Source organism: Aethina tumida, chromosome 3, assembly GCF_024364675.1.
Source record: "Aethina tumida isolate Nest 87 chromosome 3, icAetTumi1.1, whole genome shotgun sequence".
Lineage (NCBI taxonomy): Eukaryota > Metazoa > Arthropoda > Insecta > Coleoptera > Nitidulidae > Aethina > Aethina tumida.
This window is the reverse complement of record NC_065437.1, coordinates 12367410-12392592: the sequence shown is the minus strand read 5'-3', so window position 1 is coordinate 12392592 and position 25183 is coordinate 12367410. Positions and strand designations below refer to the sequence as shown.

The following is a 25183-nucleotide window of genomic DNA, read 5'->3' as shown; positions in this document are numbered from 1 at the left end:
GCTAGAGGAAACTCAATATTCCTTCAAATTTTATATATTGTAATAAAAACTTATTGCCTCTAGAAAGTTCCTACTACTCCCCAGTAATTAATTAAAAAATGCACATCTCCCCTCTTTTGAATGACAGATTTGATGTTCGTTTTAGAAAAAATGAACTCTGGAGACCTAAGTCAGTTTTGCTTTATTTAGTCCGGAAATTCTTGTAACACTACACCATGTTATATTGATATATTAAAAACTGTTATATTAACTTTTGAGTTGAATTCCGGATATGGCACGAAATGGTCGTAAACTAGGAGGCGTTATTAAGAAATGATCTAGTTTTCCTTTGCCTCAATCACTTCAGCTAACCGTGTCCAAGTGGAGAAAACCATCGAGCAACACAATCTAATAATTCAACATTTATGCGACAAGAGTATGAATATTTAACAAGCCGTGGTGTTGATGTCTGGTGCAGTGAACGGAGTAGTTTTTGTTTTTTGCGCGGAAACAGAACAGGCTGCAATCATCGTGCGCCTTATACGGTCTGGATGCATCATCGTGTCCGGTCAGACAAGTCTAGAGCAAGTTTATTACCATCGGCCCCGCAAACATGTTCTATGTTCTATTATCTCATACCGCACAAACACACATCATTCTTTTTCCACTCGCAGGGTGTTAATTAAGAAGACACGGCCAATTGGACCGATAAAAACATGTTACCTTTATGTGGGCTGTTATTACCTCCCACTTTTCATTAACCTTTGATCCGGCTTTACCACCTGAACACTTCCCCAAATCTGTAATTAACGTCGCCGATTTTAATTAAAAAAAGGCGACCGTAAATTTACAATTTATGAGATAATTAGAAGCAAATAAACATGGGCATTCTTTTCGTCTGCTTTTACGTTTTTCCCTCGGCGGTAGAATGGGAGCTATTTTTACGATGCAGTCTGGGTATGTGCGGCTTATTTCGAAGAATACGGGTATACCAGTATAGTGGTGCGTCATTTGTTAGGAACTTAGTCTCAGTCGGAGTGCTATTTGCGATATTGCAACCATCTCCGACAGTTTCTCAAATAAACTACGCGAGTTATGCGGCTTTATAAAGTAATATGGTACAAAGGATAAAATGTTTATGCGACGTGATTTATTTTTCGTTCGTAATTCGTAATACGTGTGTAATTTATAGATAGGGTCGCCTTTTTTTTAATGACGACGAGACAAATCCGTAACGATATTTCGAGTGCGGATCATGTTGTGCGGTGTTCTCGACTTGGTTGGTACCGTTACCCGTTTATCCGGATGATAAATTTGGGTCAAAGTGAAAATCGCGTTCGGCCGGTTTACCCATCGTTTCATGTCTAACTTTATACATATACAAGAAATTGGAACTGCTTTAACTGGCAAGTCGAGGGAATCATTTCAATAATCACTTATAGCAAAGACTTAAATTTAATGTATGTATTTATGTTTGTAATAAAGTTGTGGAACTGACTTAATTTTTTGTTTCTTTTTACGATTATACTAAAATTGTTTAAAAAAATGGAAAACCTACAGTGGTGGAAAAAAATATGGAATATGGATTTGTATCACTTGGGATTTTTTATGTCTGTTTTAATGATTGGTTTTTAATCTGGGTCGAATGTGACATTTGTGAGGCAACCAGCGAGACAACGATACCATTAAATACCAAATTCCTAATGTTAAATACAGTGGCGAAATCATTATAGTTTGGGGCTTTTCTCAATCCAAAGTTAGACCCTCGATCCAAATGGAGGGTAAAATGAATCGTTTTCAATACAGGGACATACTGGAAAACACCATATTTCCATTTGCTGAGGAAGAAATGCCACTACAAGACAATAATCCCAAACACACATATAAAATTATTAAAGAGTTTTTTCTAAGGAAAACTTAACTGTGCTTGAATGGCCGTTTCAGTCCCCTAATCTAAATCCTATTGAACTAACTAAATCCTAGAGAACTATTAGACAATCGTATCCAAACAAAAAACATCGCAATCAAACAGTAACTTCTTTAAACCATACAGGACCAGTGGCAACAATTTCCTGTTGATACGTTGCAGAGACTGAGATTCTAACATAGACCAAACAGTGATAGGAGCCAAAATTACGAAATAATGAAATATTTAAGTTAATTTTTTATAAATATTAATTAAATATTACGTACTTCCAGACCAAATTGATTTTCTTTTAAGTAGAAACCTATGAATATAGTGATCATGGAACACCGATCTTTCAGTAAATTAGAGTTGTTCAGATTTGTAACATATTAGGTAGAGTCACCGAGAGTGACTAACAAAGGTGATGTCACTTTCAATGGCACATCCTGTACAATTTTAGATTTTCAAATTATACATGTAATTGCAAATAAAATAGCTATAACATATTCTATACCTAAGTCTAATTTTTGAGACATTAATTTTTCTCCAAAAACTTTGACAGATTGATGGTCTCAGTCTCTGAAAAACACCAAAATAATATAATTTATCTTATTCTTATCAGTTTACTTCATATACTATTTGATTAAATAAATAAATTTATAAGAATATGATATGATTTTTAATTTTTCTACAGAATTAAAAATATGCATATTTTTTTATGATTATTATTATTTTTAATGATGTACTTTCTGAATAGATTAGAATTTTCATAAATCTCACGAATGTCATAGATATTAAACATAATTAAAAAAAAATGAATTTAAATCAATCTTTCTCTATATAGTCAAGAAGTAGTTATAAAAGCCTAAATGAACTGAGACACCCTGTATAAACTAATAAACTTTTATCCTTTTATACAAGCTTTATAAATTATTACGTATGTAACTTAAAAGAATTACATATATTGTTTTTTCATTGCATCTTTTTTAATGGTTTTATTAATTTTTGAAGTGTATACTTACATTTTTATATTATTTTTTGTTTTCATTATCTCAATGTCATTTTTTGCAAATTTTACAAAATTACTTAAAATTTTATTAGTTTTTACCAACGTTTCTATTTTTATTACTCTTTTAAAGTTTTTTATCAAATTTTACAATTATTCTAATTAAATATTATGTACAATGTAATTTTTAAACTTATAATTAACCATTTAATGATTCAATGATTTTAATTATAATTATAATTTTTTTAAATTTTAACAAACTCTGTACAAAGAATTTCTAAAAATAATATATTTACTCTTCGATCTTCATTATGCTTACAAGTTATTATTTTATCATGTTTTTCATAATATTAAATACTCTCTTATCATTTTAAGACTATTTTTAAGCCAAGTTTTCAGCCACCCAGAATAAAATTCTAAGGCAAAAATTACGAAAAAATAATAGATTCTTTGTAATATTAATCATTTATGTCTTCGATTTTCATTATGCTTTCATTTATAATTCGCATATTATTATTTTCATAATTTTAACTTACTCTCTTTAATCATTTTAAGAGTATTCTTAAGTCAAGTTTTTAGTCACCCAAAATAAAATTCTAAAGCAAAAATTAATAAAAAATAATAGATTTTTTGTAATATTAATTATTTACGTCTTCGATTTTCATTATGCTTTCATTTATAATTGACATTTTATTATGATTTTCATAATTTTAATTTACTCCATTTAAGCATTTTAAGACTATTCTTAAGCCAAGTTTTTAGTCACCTCTTTAATCAGTTTAAGACTATTTTAAGTCAAGTTTTTAGTCACCCAGAATAAGGCAAACATTAAGAAAAAATAACAATTTTTTTGTAATATTAATCATTTATGTCTTCGATTTTCAGTATGCTTTCATTTATAATTCACATTTTATTATGATTTTCATAATTTTGATTTACTTTCTTTAATCATTTTAAGACTATTCTTAAGCCAAGTTTTTAGAGACCCAGAATAAAATTCTAAGGCAAAAATCAAGAAAATATCTTGAACTATACAAATGTATAAAAAACTTTAGTTCGAAATAATTCGAAAGGAAATTGTGTGGGCGCCAGAAGCGGTAAAGAAACACAAACTGAAAACACGTGACATTTGCCAACACACAATTCTCGCAGTTGCAAGAAGGAAAATCGCACGGGTCTGTGAAATCTTGGTGGGTGGATTGCGCAAAGCGAAAATAAAACGCATACTAGACCGACAGGCGATAAATGCACATGCACTTTCATTCATAACTTTTTCGAATTTTCTTTGCTCTCCAATTATACTTTGTAATTAGAATTGTCGGGTTTGTGCGTTGCCACATACGTGGTTTTACGTTACATATTCATGTGCGATTTTTTCCCCCGTGTCAGAACTGTAACAAAATTTCGTCATGGCCGTTTTTCAATTGCTAATTGTTGCGTTTTTGTTTTGCAGGTGAGCAATACAATTGTGAAGGACGTAATCAGTAAGTTTTTGCATGAAAAAACAGAAACGAATCCATTCGGTGGATTTTAATTAGGCTCAACACCGTGTCATCGGACAAGTTTCATACATAATTTTTAATTGGTCGAAAAACATTGTCATTTTAATTTTTGTGCGGACCTTGTGAAAGGCTGTCGAATATTTTTGCGCTGGCAGAAAGCAAACGAGGGGAATTTGCATTAATTGGCTTTTATACGTACCCAGTGGACTGTTAAGTAAAACAGGAAATTATACAACAATAATAACATATCGCGGTTTCAATTAATATTTTAGTTTCGTAGCGCTGCAGCGAGATATTCAAGTGTCGGACATTTGCATATGCGTTTAATTTAGAATGCGGAATGCGCGAACACGTTACCGGTCAAAACGATAATTCGGTGACAATTTATTGCATTATCTTTATTCTTCATTAATTCTTTCCACATGCACATTTAAAGCAATAATGAGTTCATGAAATTTTCTGTAATTTTCCCCCCACTTTATTCATAATATATTGGATTTAATTTTAATTTTCTTTTTTTTAAACAGTACCTTTCTTTTTTATGGTCATTCATTGAAGTTCAAACTTGAATTATATATTTTTATATGTTTTTTAATACGTAAATTCTTTATATGAAGTTTAAATATAAATTTTTTAATAAAATAATAATTTGGTTCTCTAATTTCAGGATTTTTTTTCTCTTAATTTAGTTTTATATTTATTTTATGAATACATATTTTACATTTATTCATTGATGTTTAAACTTGGATTATAGATTTTTATATGTTTTTTAATACGTTAATTCTTTATATGAAGTTTAAATATATATTTTTAATAAAATAATTTAATTCTCTAATTAGAGGATTTTTTTCTCTTAATTTTGTTTTAGATTTATTTTATAAATATATATTTTACCTTCTTTTATATTTAGCATTGAAGCTCAAACTTGAATTATACACTTTTATATGTTTTTTAATACGTTAATTCTTTATATGAAGTTTAAATATAAATTTTTTAATAAAATAATAATTTGATTCTCTAATTTCAATATTTTTTTCTCTTAATTTTGTTTTAGATTTATTTTATAAATACATATTTTACATTTTTTTATATTTAGAGTAGTAATTTTAAATTTTTTCAATTTTTTTTTTTATTATACTTTGATAAATATAGTACATATTTTTTTTATTTGTTTTTATTTGTTAAATAAATAATTATATATATTTTTTTATTTCCAAATATTATTCTTTAATTTACATCATTTTTTTGAGTGTTTTAAAACATTACTAATTAATATTTTACACAGATATGTGTTGATTATTCATAAATTCTTATAATTTTAATGCATATTTTTATGTAAATAATTCGTCACACTTAATTTTTATTTAAAATATTCTTTTTTATTTTTTAATAAATAATTATAACATTTCTCCAAATTTTTTTCTATAATTTTAATATTTTTGTATTCAATTATTTGGATTTAAATTTATTAATTAATATCTTTGAAGTAATGCTGTTGCTTAAAATTTTTTTACTTGATATTTTTTAATTTAGCAAGATCAAAATATTTCAAATTATATTTTAATTAGGTAGTTAAATTATTTGAGTTTTTTAAAATATTATTAATTAATATTTTGCTCATCTTTTTTAATTAATTAGGCATCTATTTTCAGATATATATTTTAATAAATTTATATATTTATCAGTTTTTTCAGTTTTTAATAATTTCTTATAATTATAAGACATATTTTATGTAAATAATTTGTTTGACTTGTTAATCGTATATTGATCGATTGATAATATTTTTACTTAATTTAGATTTAATTAACTATTTATATATTTTTTAAATCTATATTTTTGAGTCGTTAAATGAAAAAATATAAATTTTTTATTAATATAATATTTTTGTTGTTTAAAATACATAGTTGTTAATTTAATTTATTCATATTTTTTTAAATAAATAATTTATTTTAGTATTATTTTATATTACTTTGTTCTTTTATATTTACAGATTTTATTTTAAATTTTTTATTACAATCTAATAAATATCGTAGTCTTCATCTTACTCCTCATCTTCTTCATCCAACTTCCCATCTGCTTCATCTAACCCCTCATCTTGTTCATCCAACCCTTATCTTCTCATACCATTCCTCTTCTTCATCTTGTTCATCCAACTCCTCATATTCTTCATCTAACTCCCTATTTTCATTAAATTTATCTTCGTCATTCAACTCTTTATTTACTTCCTGGAAATAATCATCTACCTAATCAATCGATCTATCCGAATGGAGATACTCATCTCTCAATCTGTTTTCAAGATTAATCAATCTTCAAATTACATTTTCCGATTACGGTACTACGGCAGATTTATTTTATTTTATCAAACTTCTCAAATTCTTCATTCCACTCCTCATTTTTTTCATCCCCCTTATATAATAGATATTTTTAATTAATTTTTTTGAACTCAAATTTATTTTAAAAATTTTTAAACAGTGTTATTTTTAAAATTATGTATTTGGGTATTTTAATGTGTTATAATATGATTATTTAATATTTTAATTTTCAGGAATGCACATAATTTTTTTTTAAATTGTTTATTCTTTAAATTTATAATTTTAAGTTATTTTAATATATATTTTTTTCCATTTATATGTAGTTCCAGTAAATTTAATTTAATTATTTTTAAATCAAAAGATAAATGTGGAATCATAAAAAAAAACAATAAAAAAACCTCATTTCAGATAAAATAAAATTGGAAACGATTTTGGTTGTTATTCCCGAACAAATTTCATTCATTTGAAAGCTCAGTTCTGGTCATAACATTTGTAGATGCATTAAACAGACAATTATCTGTTAACTGGCAATGTTAACGACAGTAAATTCAATTTTAATTAACCGCTCTTATCATTAACACACATTCTGGACTGCCACTATTTAATTAGCACTTACCAATACACTTTTCTAACTGTCCATTGTCAACGTTAATTTCCCACGTAAAATTCACCGAGGTAATTAATTATATTTTTAAATGTAAACGGTGAAAATTAAAAGTAATTATTGTAGAATATTTATTATAATGTAACTGTTTATTCCCTCGAATTCTCTTGTTGTGTCCCACTGACACACACTTACACGTTAATTTGTTATTTCTTTTATTTAAATGATAGGTGGTGCGGTAATCGGCAGATCTACATAACTTGTGCATTGATAACATCGAATCACGATCAATCAAATCGTGCCACCGGAATATTTTACACGCACTTCGCACATTAAAATAAAATGGCACCGTTTGAATTTCGACGTCGTAGGAAAGGTTTCCTTTTTCCGATTTTTATGAGAGGCGTACGTCCACGTTGATTTCGTCATTTTGGTGGACGCGAAAAAATTTGTTTGACCAATTACAGATTACCGAAATTAACATGTAAAACAAGTCGATTAGAGGCCGGCCCAATTAGGCACTTGGCGGTGATTTAATTTGCGACATTAAAACGCAATAATCTTAGCCTGATTAATACGTGAATACGTATTTAGTGTCTCGAAGAGAAATCACCGAAAAGGAACGAACGGTGATGGGACCAGTCGAGTTTAATTAGACGACACCGCCTTCGTTCCGCATTTTCTTCTTTATTTTCATTTTTATTTCATATATTTTTTATTGTTATTTTTTTAATTTAATAATTACGACGGTAATGGTGCAACAAATTTTGACGGGGCCGGTGATTATTTTTAATTTTCCGGCATCCGTTACGTTACCGTAAACCTTAAAATGCATATCGATCAATTTTTTTTTGTTTTTTCAATTTTTAAATGAACAAGAAAAATTGCGTAGTAGGTCGCCGAAGAGAATTGCATACGGGCAGATCGACTTAATAGGATTATTTAACGCCCAGTTATGTGTTTCATTCACAAAGTATAGTTCGTAGGTGTACGGGGAACGGGTTCTGATGCAAATGAGCGCGAAAGGGAAGTCATCTGCCCACGACAAAACTCTAACATACACTTGCGCTTATTTACACATGCATACGGTTGTGGCAGTTTATTGAATAAATAACGTCAACGCACTCAATGAATTGACGTAATCACATCCACATTTGTACAATTCGAGTCATAGAACTAATAACTGGCCATCCTCGTTACGAGTGGATTGTTGCACGATAACAGTAAATCATCGTTTTGGATTATGCAGAAATCCGAAAGCCGAAAAAAGCCCTTTATAAATTTTCGCATTACGTCAGATTTAAAATCGTAAAGTGACAGCCCACTTAAGCACTTAAGCATAAGCGATACGTGAAATATCCGTCCATCCGAATTTAGTTAAGCACTGATTAAATGGCGGCCAGAAAATGTTAATAAAGAATGGCCCACGTATATGTTAAACTCGTCGCAACTTTTATGAATGGCGGCTCATAAATTTGTGTATAGTACGATTGTGAAACGTTATTGAAAGTGGCTCGTAACTATATGGTAATGAACTTTTCAAAAATCGATGCAAATTACTTGATCCGGAATGTTACATTAACTGGATTATCGAAGAACTTTTTTAATTAATAAAAAATATATATTTGAAACGGTTATATAAAACAAAACTGTAATAATTAATAAATAGGAGCATGATGTGTTAACTTTTTGATCTAAAAAAATTATTAAACAAATACTTATTAAATAAATATGTAAAATTTATTTATATACAAAATTTACAGAATATTTGCTTAAACAGTAAAATGTATGTTAACATACTATAGTTACTTTTTATATTTTTAATGTTTTCACATTTAATTTATGGATATCAAAATATTAAAATTAAATTTTGCTTATCAAAATATGACAGGAACTATTTTATTTATTTACTAATAAGTGATATAATCATAATAATTTAATATTAAAACTCTATAAAACAAGAAATGAAAAACTAATAAAAAACTATAACAAATAAAAGGTTAAGTTTAATTGGACTTTCCTAAAACTATTTTTCAATTATCATAAAAAATAAATTAAGTAAATAATTTTAATAAATAATATATAAAATTTATTCCCATATAAAATTTACAAAAAATTACTTATATGTTTTATGTTTTTACTTTTAACTTTTCAGTATCAAATATTAAAATTAACTAATTAACTAATTCAAAAATTAAATATATAAAATTTACAGAAACTTTGAAGCTTTGAGTATATTAAGATCCTATATTATTTTTTTGCATTTAATTTTTTGTGATCAAAATATAAAATTAAATTTAACATTTCAAAATATGGGAGAAACTGTTTTATTTTTTTACTAATAAATGACATAAAATTAATAATTCTATATTTAAACTATGCATAATAAAAGGTGGAAAACTAATTAAAAAATTAAAAATATTAAATATACAAAATTTTTTGCAATACAAAATTTACATAAATTTTAAAGTTTTGAATTTATTAACATAACATACTTTTTTATATTTTTTGTTTTTGCAATCAATTTTTCACGTATGAAAATATGACAGGAACTTTTATTTATTTAGTAAATAATATTTACAAATAAGTGACTTAAATTAATAATTTAGTATTAAATCTCTGTGCAACAACAAATGGAAAATCATATAATAAAACTATAACTATTAAAAAGTAATAAACTTAACCTGAAGAGTTACACTAAACAGATTGTCGAAAAATTATTTTTCAATTAATTTTATAATATATTAAATAATTGTAATAATTAAATATATAAAATTCATTTCTATACAAAATTTATAGGGCCTTTCAAAGTTTGAATATTTAATATCATATAATTATATATTTTCATTTAATTTTCCGTTATCAAAATATAAAACTGAATTTAACATATCAAAATATGAGAGGAACTTATTTACTAATAACTGACCTAAAATTAATAATTTAAACTATACCTAACAAAAATGGAATATGTAGCTTTGAATATTTTAACAGATTGTCAAAAAACTTATATTTCAATTAATTAAAAAATATATTAAATAATATTTATAATAATTAAATGTAAAAAAAATATTTCTAAATGATATTTACGGAAACATAATTAATTTTTTATATTATTGTTTTTACATTTAATATAAAATTTATAGATTACATTTAATATTAATATAATAATCTACTTTAAAATAGTAAAATTCAATACCTTAATCAAAATTATTTACGAATATGTGAACTAAAATTGATATTAAAATTCAATACAATAAGAAAAGAAAAACTAATACGATCTATAATAATTGCAAAATAAAATGCTTGATCCGTATTAGTATTATGTTAACTAGATTACCAAAAACCTAGTTTTCAACTAATAAAAAAATACGAAATGAATATTTTAATAATTAATATATAAAATTTATTTCTATAGAAAACTGTCAGAAAATTATTAAGCAGTAAAATTTATATTAACAATTCCTTTTTTATAATTTTTACAGTTTTTTATATTAATAATTTAATAATAAAACTCTATACACGAAGAAATGAAAGTTAATTACACTTAACTAGTTTTCTTATTTTTTATTTATATTTAAATTTTGATATCAGAAGAATAAATCTAAAGTAATCACTTTATTAAAGATCGAGAATATTACCCATATTATAATCTTCTTTTCTTGAGGTATCTTTTAAAACGATTATATTGTACAACAATTTATATGATACTAAATTTTTTCGAAAACTCACTCTTTTAATTCAAAAAAGTGAGTTTTCGTTGACATATCTTTATATCAGAAGTTATATAAAGATGGAAACTGTATACGATCTGCAAAAAACAGAATTAGAAAATCCCTCCATCTATTTTTGTTAAATTTGCCGTTTTAATTATTAAAACGTGTGAGTTGTCGAAGTTCCAATTAATTTCATTTAAGTTATCAAAATTCCGAATTATCGAATTTCGACTTATCATATGTTCGTCGGTATTTTTCCATATTTTTATTTATTGTTCTGTTGATAATAAATCTCCTCTGATAAAAATTAGAAAATATTAATAATTTTGACAGTATTAATTATTATTGTTTTTGTTAATTTGATACTAAAACATTTCGAATCTTGAAAAAAATTAGCACATGTCCAAAAATCGAATTCATGTGTCAATAATTATTTCCAAACATAAATCAATTAATCATTACAACACAATGTCGTTATACCGATTCTAGTGACTCATTTGTTTTCATTTAAATCGTTCGTCCAGTGGGTCGAATTGATGGAAATGGTTGTGCGTTCCATCTTAGTATGATACACGCTAATCCTACACGACTTTCTGGGTCTGGCGTCACACAATTCCGATATGGTACACTTCCTCGATCATCAAAACTGGGTTAGATCGACCGGGGTTGGATTTATGCCGCTCTCCGAATAATGCACAATAAATCGTGCGAGATGGGAAAAAAAATGGATGTGCCCCGTTTGGTGTTTCAGTGAAAACACATGTCGGCAACTTGTTTCGTTACCCCGTTTATTTTATTTAAATTGGCACGTAACAGGAAATTTCAATGGACACGTACGACGTATGATTTAGTGCCATTACGCATTTACTTTTAAATGACGCTTTGTCATATTTATGGACCAATTCATATGGCACGACGGCCAACATTAAATAATAACATTAAGATTGTCATCTGAACGAGAAACTACCGTTTTAATCGCGGCGAATTAGGATGTTTATGCTCGTTAGTCAAAAAAAAAATTGTGCAATACGGGCTTCCAAACACCTCTCGGACTAATGAGATCGAAACGAAGGAAAAAAACGGACGTGGAATAATTAATAACATAGAATTAATCATGTCATGGTGGATGTAGTCTAATAAATGAAATAAATGATCGTATCGAAAAATCTATAAAAATAATCTATAATAGAACGTTCGGATTTTTTTGTGGGTGAAAGCTGAACGACAAACAAAACCACACAATTACTGATTGTTAATTATATGGTGTTTTTGTATCATTAACTTATTCTTAGGATAATTTTACATGTTGCATGCTTTGTACAAGAGAAAAAGGTTTATTGTGGATAAGTTTTGGAGAATGTAAATGGTGTATTGTAAAGTATGTGGGACAAGACCATGTAATGAATATGTCTTGTACCTTTTGTTTCAACTGACTTTTTATTCAAATTTCAAATGCATCTTTGTTTTTTACATTGTTTGAATTATTTAAATTGTTCAGATATTTTCTAGTTAACATTCCTTCATCCTTCATTTTCAGTATATTAATTTTTTTACACTCTTAAAAATATATGTATACTGTGTGAATATAATAAGTCAGGTATTATTCATTAGTTGAGTTAATAGAGAACGAAAAAAGGAATTGATCTCAAACTTTTATAACAATTATAACTCGACTTGAACTACTTTTCTAATTTATTTTCAACAAAATTTTATTTCCGGTTTCGCCGGATGTGGCTTCAACTTTGTTATTTTCAGTGAAACTCTGTATATTTTTGTATTTTCAAATTCTACTTGTAATTGTAAATAAAATGGCTATATTATGCTCAAATTCTATAGTTTTTAAATTAATTTTTTTCCAAAAATTTTGGCAGATTGATGGTCTAAAATCTCTCTGAAAAGCCAATTTTGATGCTGAAAAGTTCATTATTGGCATATACGTTAACCAAGGACCATTCTATAAGGAAAAATTATTAGACTAATATATTTTATATAGGGTGTTCGATCCTTCCCTACACATAAAATGAATATTAACAAAAATTCTACTAAAAATGTAATGCAGTATTCTCAGATACAATTTATTTTCGGTCAAATATACATGATATTTCTCTGAAAAAGACATTTGAGATTTTTGTTTTAATATCCACAAAATTAAACGTAAATAACGAACACCCTGTATGATATTTGGGTGTAGTAATAATGGTGGGCCTTGATTAATTTGTATACCAAAAATAAACTCTCTAGTATCAAAATTGATGGGCTTACATAAATTTAAGTTAGACCATCATTCTGTCAAAATTTTTGGAAAAAAAAATAAAAAACTGAAAAACTATTGTGTTTAGGTGTAGGACTTCGTATAGCCACTTTATTTGTAATTACATGTAGAATTTAAAAAACTAAAAATATACAGAGTGTTCCATTGTGTATAATAAAGTTACTGATGATTCAAGATACACAAATATAAAGTAAATAACGAACACCCTGTATAAAATTTGAGAATATTAATAATGTATTCATAAAGTATACTCCTTGATTAATGTATATGCTAAAAATTAACTTATTACCATTAAAATTGGTGGCTTCGCAGACATTTTTGTTTGACCATCAATCTGTCAAAATTAAAAAAAAAATAATAACTCTATATGTATGCCACTTGGTATAACCATTATACTTGCAATTACATGTAGAATTTAAAAATCTAAAAATATACAGGGTGTTCCAATGAAAATAACAAACTTGCTGTTACTTCCGGTGAAAGCGGAAATAAAATTTTCTTTAAAATAAATTATAAAAGTAGTTCAAGTCAAGTTATAGTTGCTATAAAAAATTCAAATCAATATCTTTTTCCACCCTTCATAAACTTCTAATAAGTAATTTAGATTAGGTGAATCACCGAGTATAATTTTAGTTAATTTTAGACTGCTTGTATAGCTTTTTATAACAGTATCTTTAAAATAATTTTTCATATCTACCAATGACTGATAATTTTATATAGTACTTCGTATAGCCATTTTATTTGTAATTACATGTAGAATTTACAAAACTAATAATATACTGAGTGTTCCATTGTATATAATAAAGTTACTGATGTTTCAAGATACACTAAATTAAACGTAAATAACGAACACCCTTTATAAAATTTGGGAGTACTAATAATGGGTCCTTAAAGGTTGGTCCTTGGTTAATATATTTGCCAAAAATTAACTTACCAACATCAAAATTGGAGACTTTACAGACATCTTAATTAGGCAATCAAGCTGTCAATATTTTTGAAAAAATATTAATAACTCAAAAACTATTAGGTTTAGGTATATCACTTGGTATTGCCATTTTACTCGCAATTGCAAGTAGAATTTAAAAATTCAAAAATACACAGGGTGTTCCTTAGAAAATAACAAACTTGCTGTTACTTCCGGCCACAACCGGAAATAATTTTTTTTAAATAAATTAAAAAAGTAGTTCAAGCCATAGTTGCTATAAAAAATTCAAATCAATATCTTTTTCCATCCTCCATAAACTTCTAATAAGTAAGTTAGATTAGGTGAATCACCGTGTATATAAGATAATTTTAGACTACTTGTATAATTTTTTATAATAGTATCTTTAAAATAATTTTTCTTTTTTACTTAATAATTAATAATTTTAATTTTTGATTTATCTCCTCAAATTTTTAATATTTTTTGAAGAGTCAGTATTAAATTAGATCATTTTATTTTATTAATTTACTTTTATGGGAATTCAATTTACAATTTTTATTTTGTTTAAATTTAAAGGTTTTCTTAAGATTTATTAGGATTAATTTGATTTCTTTTATTTTTTATCTTGATTAAAGATTAAACGTGATAATGTTTAGATTCATCCATCTCCAGATTATATATTTTTTATTTACGTGTAGTTATTTCATCAATCCATTATAAATGCATACAACGATTTTTATATTAAACAACAGAAACTACAAGACACAACATATGTTTCATCAACACGTCTAACTGCATTTTAAAATAAATAAAATAATGTAATTACAAAATTCGATTTCAACAAACAATACACGTGTTCTTCGTATTTATACCTACTTATTACAACGTACTATCACTATAAACAAATTATTATCCATAAACAACGAACGTAATTAATAGAAAAACATACGACGTAACTAAATATTATAGGTATTTACTATTTCGTCAAACTGATAGACACTAGATTAAGTTATAATTAGGTTGGAGATCAATTTCCATGGCGCCCGATTAAATTACAAGATAGGCGCCAGTTTTTATAACTTTTTGCGTTTTCTATTAAAACCACGAGATGCGTATCTCGAATGAATTTTACGAGTAACTCAACTTTATTGTGAGACAAACAGTCAACAGCACACCACATCACCTGGGGCCCATATCAAAGCAGACTGTGCAGAAGGAACGTCGATAAAAACGGTCGCCGGACCGAGGTGATAAGAGCGTAGAACTCCTTGCAATCGTTCTGCATAGATAATCTGACCCGAGCCATAGAGAGTGTGGAGTGTAGTGTCTGGGCACGGCGAACCGTGGCCGAAGCCGAAGCCCCGCAATTTACCCAGACTGGTCCGTCTCCGTCTCACACCGTCACACGGACGATGGCAAAAGCCTCGGCAACGGCGGCAACGGTTCCACGAACGAGAGCCAGTTCAACGGCGGACATGATGTAGTGCGGTCTGCGCGCATCATCGTTTTACTTACTTATCTCGAGTGTGCAAAAACTCCGGTGATAATAATTGCCGAACTGCGTGCGAAAGTTTTGTGCGATTGTGATGTGAACCCGTTGACTTGGTTTGGGGGAAGGTATGTGCACGCCTACGAGGGCGGTTTGCAAGGAAATGGATTTCTGTGTACGGTGATGATTGCGAACGTTTTTAATTACGGTAACTGTGACACACGGGTTGTTCTAATAATTGAAATGTGTCGAACATGACTAATTCTAATTTGTGGTTGGTTAATGTATATTTATTTTTTTTAAATTTGTACGTCCGCCTGTTGAGGCACAAATATTCGAATTTTTTCAGAAGCATTTTGGAGTCTTGTCAACAAACTTGAAAAAGTGCTAACAGGATCGGTTTTAAATAAATATTGTATTTTGGAATTTAGAGTTTAAGTAAATATCAAAAAACTATATTGAATTTACTATTCAAGCATTAACAACAAAGCATTAATTAATACGACTTAAGACATATGTTCCACTTTATTTAATCAATTAAAATCCTCATTGATTTTTAATTTTAATAACTACTAAATAAATAATTAATTAAAAAGGATTCTACATGTTTATGGAAACTCCATAAAAATTAAAATATTTAATGTCTATTGACAAAATATTGTTTTATTGTTACAAAATACAAAAATACATTTAAATCTTTAAAGAGACTTCTAAAAATACCTTTTCTTATTAACTTTTGCTAATTATAAACATTATTAATTGTTAACATTGTATTATGGTATTTATTTAGAGATTAATTAATATTTATAATTTAAAATAAAAAATCAAATTGTTAATTATTATTTTCTTTTATGAAAACATTAACAAAAATGTCAATATATAAACCATGCAAATATTTACTTTATTTTATTTCTTATAATTTAATGAAAAGGGAAAATTATAAGTTTCAGAAGCATTCAAAGTTTTGTCAACAAACCCCGAGAGGTGCTAAAAGCGTTGGTTTTAAATACACTTTGTTACTCTATTTTGAATTTGGTATTTTTATGACATTTAATATGTGGTTATTTACATAAATTGACTAAATTAAAACGAAATTAAATGTTAAATTTACAATTCAAGCTTATAATAAATTCAATAGAGGCATTAATATTAATTAAGACATATGGTATTGGTTATTAACTAAACAATATTTTATTATCAAGACATTTATCTAAGAAATACAAAAAATATATTGAAATCTTTGAAAGACTTGATGCAACTAAAAATAACCTTTCTGATTAATCTATAGTAATTATAAATACTAATAATTAATTGTTTAATTGTAAACATATGATGATGATGATATTCAGTTTAATTAACATTAATAATTTAAAACAAACATTCCATTTTAGTTATTATTTTTTGGTAAAAGATTAATAAAAGTTTTAAAACTATTCATATATTAATTTTATATTAATTTTTAAAATTTAATGAAATGTAAAAAAATGTGTGTTTCAAATCTGTGAAAAGTTTTATTAACCAACCCAGGAAGGTGCCAAAAGCTTTGGTTTTAAATAAACAAAAATGCAGACAACAAAAATAAAAGTTTTGTTAATAAACCCAGAAATGTGCTAAAGGTGTTGGTTCTAAATAAATATTGTAATTTAATGAAAGTTTCGACTACAAAAATAAATTCATGATAAATTTGTTATTCTATTTTGAATTTACTTCTTATTTAAAACAATAAAATTAAACCTTAATAATATTTAAAATAAACAAAAACTATTATTATTGTAACTTTATTGTAGTTGCCTATTTTTTGGCATTTTATGGTAATTACACAATTCGACTAAAATTTTCAAGAACTTAAGTTAAACATAAACAATATTGAAAATACGATTCAAGCTTATAAAGAATAACACAAAAGTCTTAATATTATTTAAGAGTTGATTTAAAAATAATCTCTTAATAATTTGTAAATTAAAAAAATACATATTAAAACAGTTGTCACATGAGACAAAATAATGTTGTTTCATTAAATAATACAAAAAAAGGAAATCCTTAAAAAAATTATTGTAACTAAAAATAACTTATCTGGTTAATAATTGCTAAATAAAAATACATATTATGCTATGTATTTTCAAATTAATTAACATTAATAGTTTAAAAGGAAAATTCAATTTTACAGTTAAATTATTATTATTAATTATTACTAATATAATTTTATTTTATTTTTTGGGAAATTTATCACATAAACTTTGCTGCAAATATGTATTTATTTTATTGTATTTAAAACCATAAATCAGGATTTTATTAATATTTAAAACACAAAAATTGTTTTTATTGTAATTTCATTCTAGTTAACTATTTTTTATGTCATGGTTAGATAAATTGACTCACTGAAAGTTTTTCTTAAAAAATAAAACATATTAACTTCTAAAAATGTGTATTAGAATAGTTTTTAAAAAACTTGTTGCAACTTGATAAAATTCTGTTTATATAACATTTGATCTTTGCCAATTTAAATCGGTTTCCATATCAAAATATTATGAAATAGTTGTTTAATTGTAAACACATGATCGTGTCTATTTTTAGAGTAATTAAAATCAAATTCCATTAATAAGTTACTACGAATATAAAAAAAATGTCTCTAACATAAATAACATTGTTTAACTGTATATTTAAACACGTTATTTTTTATTATTTCCTTAATTGCCCAGACTTTCTTCAACTAAATAATTTATTACAACAAAAACTGTGCAATAAAACATGTAACATTAAAAAAAATTAAAAGTAAGAGTCCTAACTAAATAAAATTTGTTTATTAATATAAGTTGAATTGGAGTTTATCAGCGCCGAAACAAATATTTTTAACACAATAAAAGATTGCCTAAATAAATATTATTCGTTATGTTTAGCCCACAAAAACGTAACCGAACCATTTGATGGGACCCCAAAGACGACTACCTGTCGAGAGGGTACTAATAACAACCATGTCCAAACCTAACACTTATAATCGTATGAGAAAATCACCAAATTACACACGGCCAAAGTTTTGTCCACAGTTCCTCCATCGGGCCTTTAGACCGACATTATTGTTGTACAATAGAACAATAATCGTCCCACAAAAGGCTAATTGAACATTTTTGCTTGTTCCTACATTTGAAGATCGTCTGTTTTTGGGGCCCCGGAGTCGCTTCCTAGAAAATAAAAACGTTTAATTTCGAGTGGACAAAATGATCTGGTCCTCGTAATCTTTATTCGTTCCCAGAACTTGTCACAGTAGGTAAATTGTCAGCAGTTCATCATACGATTTTAACAGCTCAATGCTCACAATTCACAGCAGCATTCCGTTCACATGATTTAAAAGTGGTGCTAAAAGAATTCATTATTACTTACTTACCACATGTTTCACGGTTTACGACCGAAAATTTTTACATCCAACCATCAGATAAGTCATCGTTTCCTCGTACCGATCACGGATAATTTACATACCATTTCCTTGCAACGAAAACTAAAAAACCATTATCTAAGCAGATAAGTAAAACCGTAAAATTCTAGGTGTAACTGATCAATCATCCGCCACGGACAGGAATACGAAACAGTGACACGAGTGGTTTACGGATATTACTATTTTATTTTGTTATTTCGAAAACAGTGCAAGTGCAGAAAAATTCAAGTTCAGTGTACCTGACGATGGCACGTGATCGGCAATAAGTGCGGCGATGTCGAGTGAAATGCACAACGCCAGACCGGGAAACGGTCTTAGTCTGAGTGTTCTAGGTGAGTTTGCACATCGCAAATATGGAAAATTTAAACCGTGTTTGTGTTACCATTGTTTTGCTGCCGAAGCGAATTTCTGGAGTATTACAAAAAATGTCCACTCTTCGTTTTGTCTGTTCGATTTCGTGGAATAGGAATCAGCAAGTGGTATAATACTATCAATTTTCTGCTATGCTTGTTTATGTTTTATTTTATTTTGTTAAAGTTAGTTGTTAATAAAATAATTAAATGTACTTAATCGTAAATATTTAAAGATAAGGTAATATCTTATGCATTTAACGCACATAAGTCATCTAATTGATGGATTCTTACAATATTTGTAGTGTTTTATCTTATTTTTCTGATAATAAAAATTCCCATTTTTGATAACAAATCCGACAAAATATACAATGTACATTCAAAAGTCAGAAATTTCATGAGACAGGTAAAAACAGCCAATGTAAAAATGAAACTGTTTAGAAAAAATTTCCTACCATCTGTTTTACATTTCTTAAAAAATAAAATATGATAGAATGTTATGATAAAATGTAAAATACTTTTCGCATTTTAAACTTAACTTGTTAAAATTTCATCAACTTTCATGGCTGAACATTTTAGAGAAGTACCCAAAAAACAGATGTGATAAGGTACTTTATATTTAATATATTATGATAAGACTACAAACACTTTAATTTTCTAGACTAACCCAAATGGTGGCACATTTTATCTTAAAAATATACAGGGTGATTCATCTAATCTATTCATTTGAAGATTATGGAAAACGGGAAAAAGTATTAGTTTGAATTTATTATAGCAATTATAACTTGACTTGAACTACTTTTATTAGTTTTATATTGAAGAAAATTTCTTCAAATTTGTTATTTTCAATGGAACACCCTGTATATTTTTGAACTTTTAAATTCTACATGTAATTTCAAATAAAATGGCTATACCATGTGCTATACCTAAATCTAATAGTTTTTGAGTTATTATTTTTTTTTTCCAAAAATTTTGACAGATTAATGGTCTAACTAAAATCTTTCTATAAAGCCATCAATTTTGGTGTTGGAAAGTTCATTATTGGCATATATGTTAACCAAGGACCATTCCTTAAGGAGCTATTAATAGTACTACCAATTTTTACACAGGGTGTTCGATGTTTAGATTTAATTTTGTATATATTAAAACACCATTAACTTTGTCATTTTCATTAGAACACTATGTATGTTTTAACATAATGAAATAGAATATATATGAATACTTTACTGAAAACACTTTAATTTTCTACGCTAACGCTAGTGGCATATTTTGTCTTAAAAATATACAGGGTGATTCACTTAATCTATTCTTTAAAAGATTATGGAGGACGCGAAGAGGTATTTATTTGAACATAATATAGCAATAATAATTTGACTTGAACTACTTTATAATAATAACTTTTTATTGATTTTATTTTAAAGAAAATTTCTTTTAAGGTTTCGCCGGAAACGTCTTCAACTTTGTTATTTTCAACGGAACACCTTTTATATTTTTGGATTTTTAAATTCTACATGTAATTTCAAATAAATGGCTATACCATGTCCTATACCTAAACCTAATAGGTTTTGAGTTATTAATTTTTTTCCAAAAATTTTGACAGATTGATAAGTAAAATCTGTCTGTAAAGCCACGAAATTTGATTCTGGAAAGTTCATTATTGGTATATACGTTAACCAAGGACCATCCCTTAAGGAGCTATTATTAGTACTACCAAATTTTACACGGAGTGTTCGATATTTAGATTTAATTTTGTGTATATTAAAACATCATTTACTTCGTCATTTTCAATAGAACACTATGTATCTTTTAGCATTATTAAATATATGTGTGTATATATACATCTTATATGCATTCATATTTTTAAATTTTTGATAAAAGTTCATAGGGAAACCTTACACCCATGGAAAGGTTTTATAAAGTTAATTTAATTGTGCTAAAATATAGATGATGTTTTATTGAAAATAACAACGTTAATGATGTTTTAAGTTGCACAAAATTAAACAAGTATAAGGAACACCCTGTTAGCTACAAAATTGGAGATTATATAGAAATTTTAGATATATGTACCATCAATTTGTCAAAATTTTTGAAAAAAATATAATAATAAAGTTGACGCCACCTCCGGCGAAACGGATTTCAAATCAATATATTTTTGCGTACTAAATAATCTTCTAATAAATAGGTTACGTGAATCACCCTGTATAATCAGAAAAGTAAGTCAAAAAATACTTTTATATTATATACACTAAATTAAGATAAAACTGATCACATTTTAATCTTTTTACCAACAATCATACTGTTGGCACATTCAAACAATGTGATGTAGTTTTATTTTTACTTTCCTCAGATAAACAGAACAATTATAAACAGACACAGACGTTCCATTTAAACTAAAGAAAACTCAAAAGAAACAACGCGTCGCGTATTATTAAAATTATACGCAATGTCTCTCTTTGTACCACGCGAAGAAATTGGTTCGAGTCCGGTTCTGGTTCGGCATGGGTCGCAATCACGGCACCGGTTTTTAAGAGAACCCATTAATGCAACCTTCGATGAGTCACCGTCTTGAATTTCTTTTTTTTTTGTTTTCGCGCCGATTTTGCCTTTTAAATGGAACGTTGCGTGCGAATGCAACGGACGGCGGAAAAATTTACGTTGCGGTCGTTATCTGCGTATACAGGGTAAAATAAAATGTATATGCAATTTTTTTCTAAAACTGTGAATAATTCGAGATATTAGGTTACCTTAAGGAGTTAAATTAAACGTTAAATCAAGGAATATACAGTTAAAACCCCCCATTTTTGACAACAGACTTAAAATAAGATTATAGATAAATAATGTTAAATCTAACATTTTGTAAAACTTGACAAATTTAAAGAGTGCTGCTAATAAAAAAATTAATAATAATATTTCAAACCCTAAAATGTAAAATTTATGTTCTTCTAAATGTAAAACACTTTCAATTTAAGACATGTATCCAAAAGCGTACAGTGTAAGCTGAAGTCTAATTGTTAATTATTAGAACCCGACCAATAGATCAATATCGGTGATCATGGTCCAAAAATTCCACCATCGGCCTCACCATCTGCCACAAATTAAATTTACACTGACATACTGGCATTGTACCAATGTTTTTTTTTGGTCGATTCCTTGATTAAATTACTAAAGAACATCTACAAAAAATTGATCTGATGTGTGATGCTTTAAATATTGTTTAAATGTTTAAAATAATAAAAACTTGAGTATGAAATCGAGTAACTGATGAAGTAAATTATATATTTCTACGTATATAATTATACATACAGTAGTGGATGGATAATTTGAATCCATTCTTATCGTCAACTCAAATTAAAGCCAACCTGGAGGAAAGGGATTTAATTTAAGGACTGTGGGAAGATGGTAGTGAATGGGAGTATGTTTGGCTAGAGACCTGTAAAGACAACACTGCTTCTAAGAATGTGAGGGGTCAATTTGGTTTTGCTCAGGATCACGTCTACTGGACCACAGAATAATGACAATGGGTAGTCCTTAGTGACGAGTCTACTTTTAATTTATTGCGGTTTAGCTTATGTTAGATGTCCTACAGGGAAAAGACTTGACAAACGTTTGTTAAATCTACAAATCTACTGAGAAACAAGGTGGTGGTTTAGTTATGGTGTAGGAATGCTTCTTTGCTTTTGGGACACATCGACCGATTTGTGTACAGATTAAATAACAATTTGCTTCCAAATATTGAAGGAATGATCCCTTTATTAAATGTGTTTCAATCCCAAACTCAAATCCAAAATTGTGATAGATTGGGTAAAAAATCAAAGCAATGTTTTGCTGGGATCACTTTGATAACCAAATTCGATATAAAAAAGCTCTTTACAGTAATTCGAGAAGTTTGGAGGAGTATAAAACAATATTATTTTTATTTATTATACCCCGATTAAGAGGTTGAAACCTAGAAGTAATAGTTGGGGGAAAAAATTTTAATTGGATCGCCCTGCAAAAGTTTTGGTGTTATGTTAAAATGTTGACCTAAACTTTTATCGTGTAATCAGACCTACAACTGTTCCATTTATCATTAATAACATTATTTTATTAACATTTCAACTTGTAAAACAGATAACGGTTCAGCAACACAATGCGACTTCCTAGAATCGGCGTCAGGACATTACAAACGAAAAAAACAACACACAAACTCATCCATTAATAAAACTTCCAACGAAGTAACCAATAAATCAATTCGCTCAACATTCAGATTACATTTTAAGGTTACATTGGCTATGTAAATCAGAATGTGAGCCGAACAGATCGAGATAATGGCTTAAAAATAATGATATCTATAAATTAAATATTGCGTTTCGTTCCACTTTGGCTCTATTCACACACACACAGACAAAACGATTTCTAGTGAATGAATGTGTTCGATCGGTTTTAGAACGTGGTGTCCTACTCACAACGGTCGCCCCGGTGTTTGTTTTATTCCTCCTGTCTGTTTAAATTATGCATGTGTTTATTTCATGCTGGAATTATGGCCATAAGAGTCATTATAAGTTTATTTTGCGGCCAATTTTACAATGTGCGGGAACTGAAATGATTGACATAATTAGTAATTTTACTTTGAACCGCATTCCTTCAAAACTCGTCCAATTTTACGAGGTACAGCCAGTTAAAACAACTCGAGAAGTGTCCGAATATAATTTCATTCTACATGAAATTCAGTTCACATTTATTATTTTCATATGAAAATTACGAAATTACATTGAACTGAGACAAAATGATCATTTTCAAGGTAATTTAAACAGGGCTTGTCTAATGTAATTGGTACTTTCAAATCGCAAGTTAAAATCAATTTAATTAATTCTTTTTGATCCAAACACTACTTTTAGACTTCCATCAAGTTTTTATTATTAATTTCATATTTTATTAATATAGACATGCAATTTTTTTGGTTATTAATAGCTTTAATGTAAATAAATAAAATATTCATACATATTCTATTTAATTAAGCTAAAATATACGTGGTGTTGAAAATGACAAAATTGTTGATGTTTCGAAATACACAAAATTAAACTTCAATATCGAACATCCTGTATAAAATTTGTTAGTACTAATAAAGGCCCGTTATAAGATGGTTCTTGGTTAACATCTATGCCCAAAATGAACTTTCTGCCATCAAAATTGGTGGCTTTATAGACATTTTGGTTAGAACATCAATCTGTCAAAATATTTAGAAAAAAATTAATAATTCAAAAACTATTAAGTTTAGGTATAGGACATGGTATAGTCATTTTATTTAGAATTACATGTAGAATTTAAAAAAGCAAAAATATACAGAGCGTTCCTTTGATAATAATAAAGTTGATGTCACTTCCGACGAAACCGGAAATAAAATTTTGTTCAAAATAAATTAGAAAAGTGCTCCAAGTTAAACTATAATTGCTATAAAAATTTTAAATTAATACTTTTTTCCGTTCTCCACAAACTTCTAGTGGATAAGTTAGGTGAATCTCCCTGTATATGTAAATGAATACACATGCCATAATTTCTTCTAGACATTCTTTAACTCGAAGCATTCTATAATTAGAAGTAAATTAGCAGTCTCTTGTAATTCAAGTTATGTAGCTTCGACTGTAGTTAAAAATCCATTGATAGTAAATGAAAATTAATAAATCTGGACAACGAGAGAGTTGAAATGGAAATGTTGCAA

The 25183-nt window shown here is 27.5% G+C and overlaps 1 protein-coding gene across 3 annotated transcripts in view; it reads left to right on the top strand.

The window, feature by feature from the left end:
• The window catches only part of LOC109594762 (protein TANC2-like), an 88647-nt gene that overhangs the window by 21908 nt on the left and 41556 nt on the right, over positions 1-25183 (top strand). Inside the window, exons 1-2 of one of the 3 annotated variants that reach the window (XM_020010004.2) lie at positions 15666-15833; positions 19246-19467. The exons of the other annotated variants lie outside the window; for them this stretch is intronic. Coding sequence (XP_019865563.2) covers positions 19410-19467 — 58 coding nt within the window. The 5' untranslated portion in view covers positions 15666-15833; positions 19246-19409. Of the gene's footprint in view, positions 1-15665; positions 15834-19245; positions 19468-25183 lie in introns of those variants that run through there. 3 annotated transcript variants of the gene reach the window in all.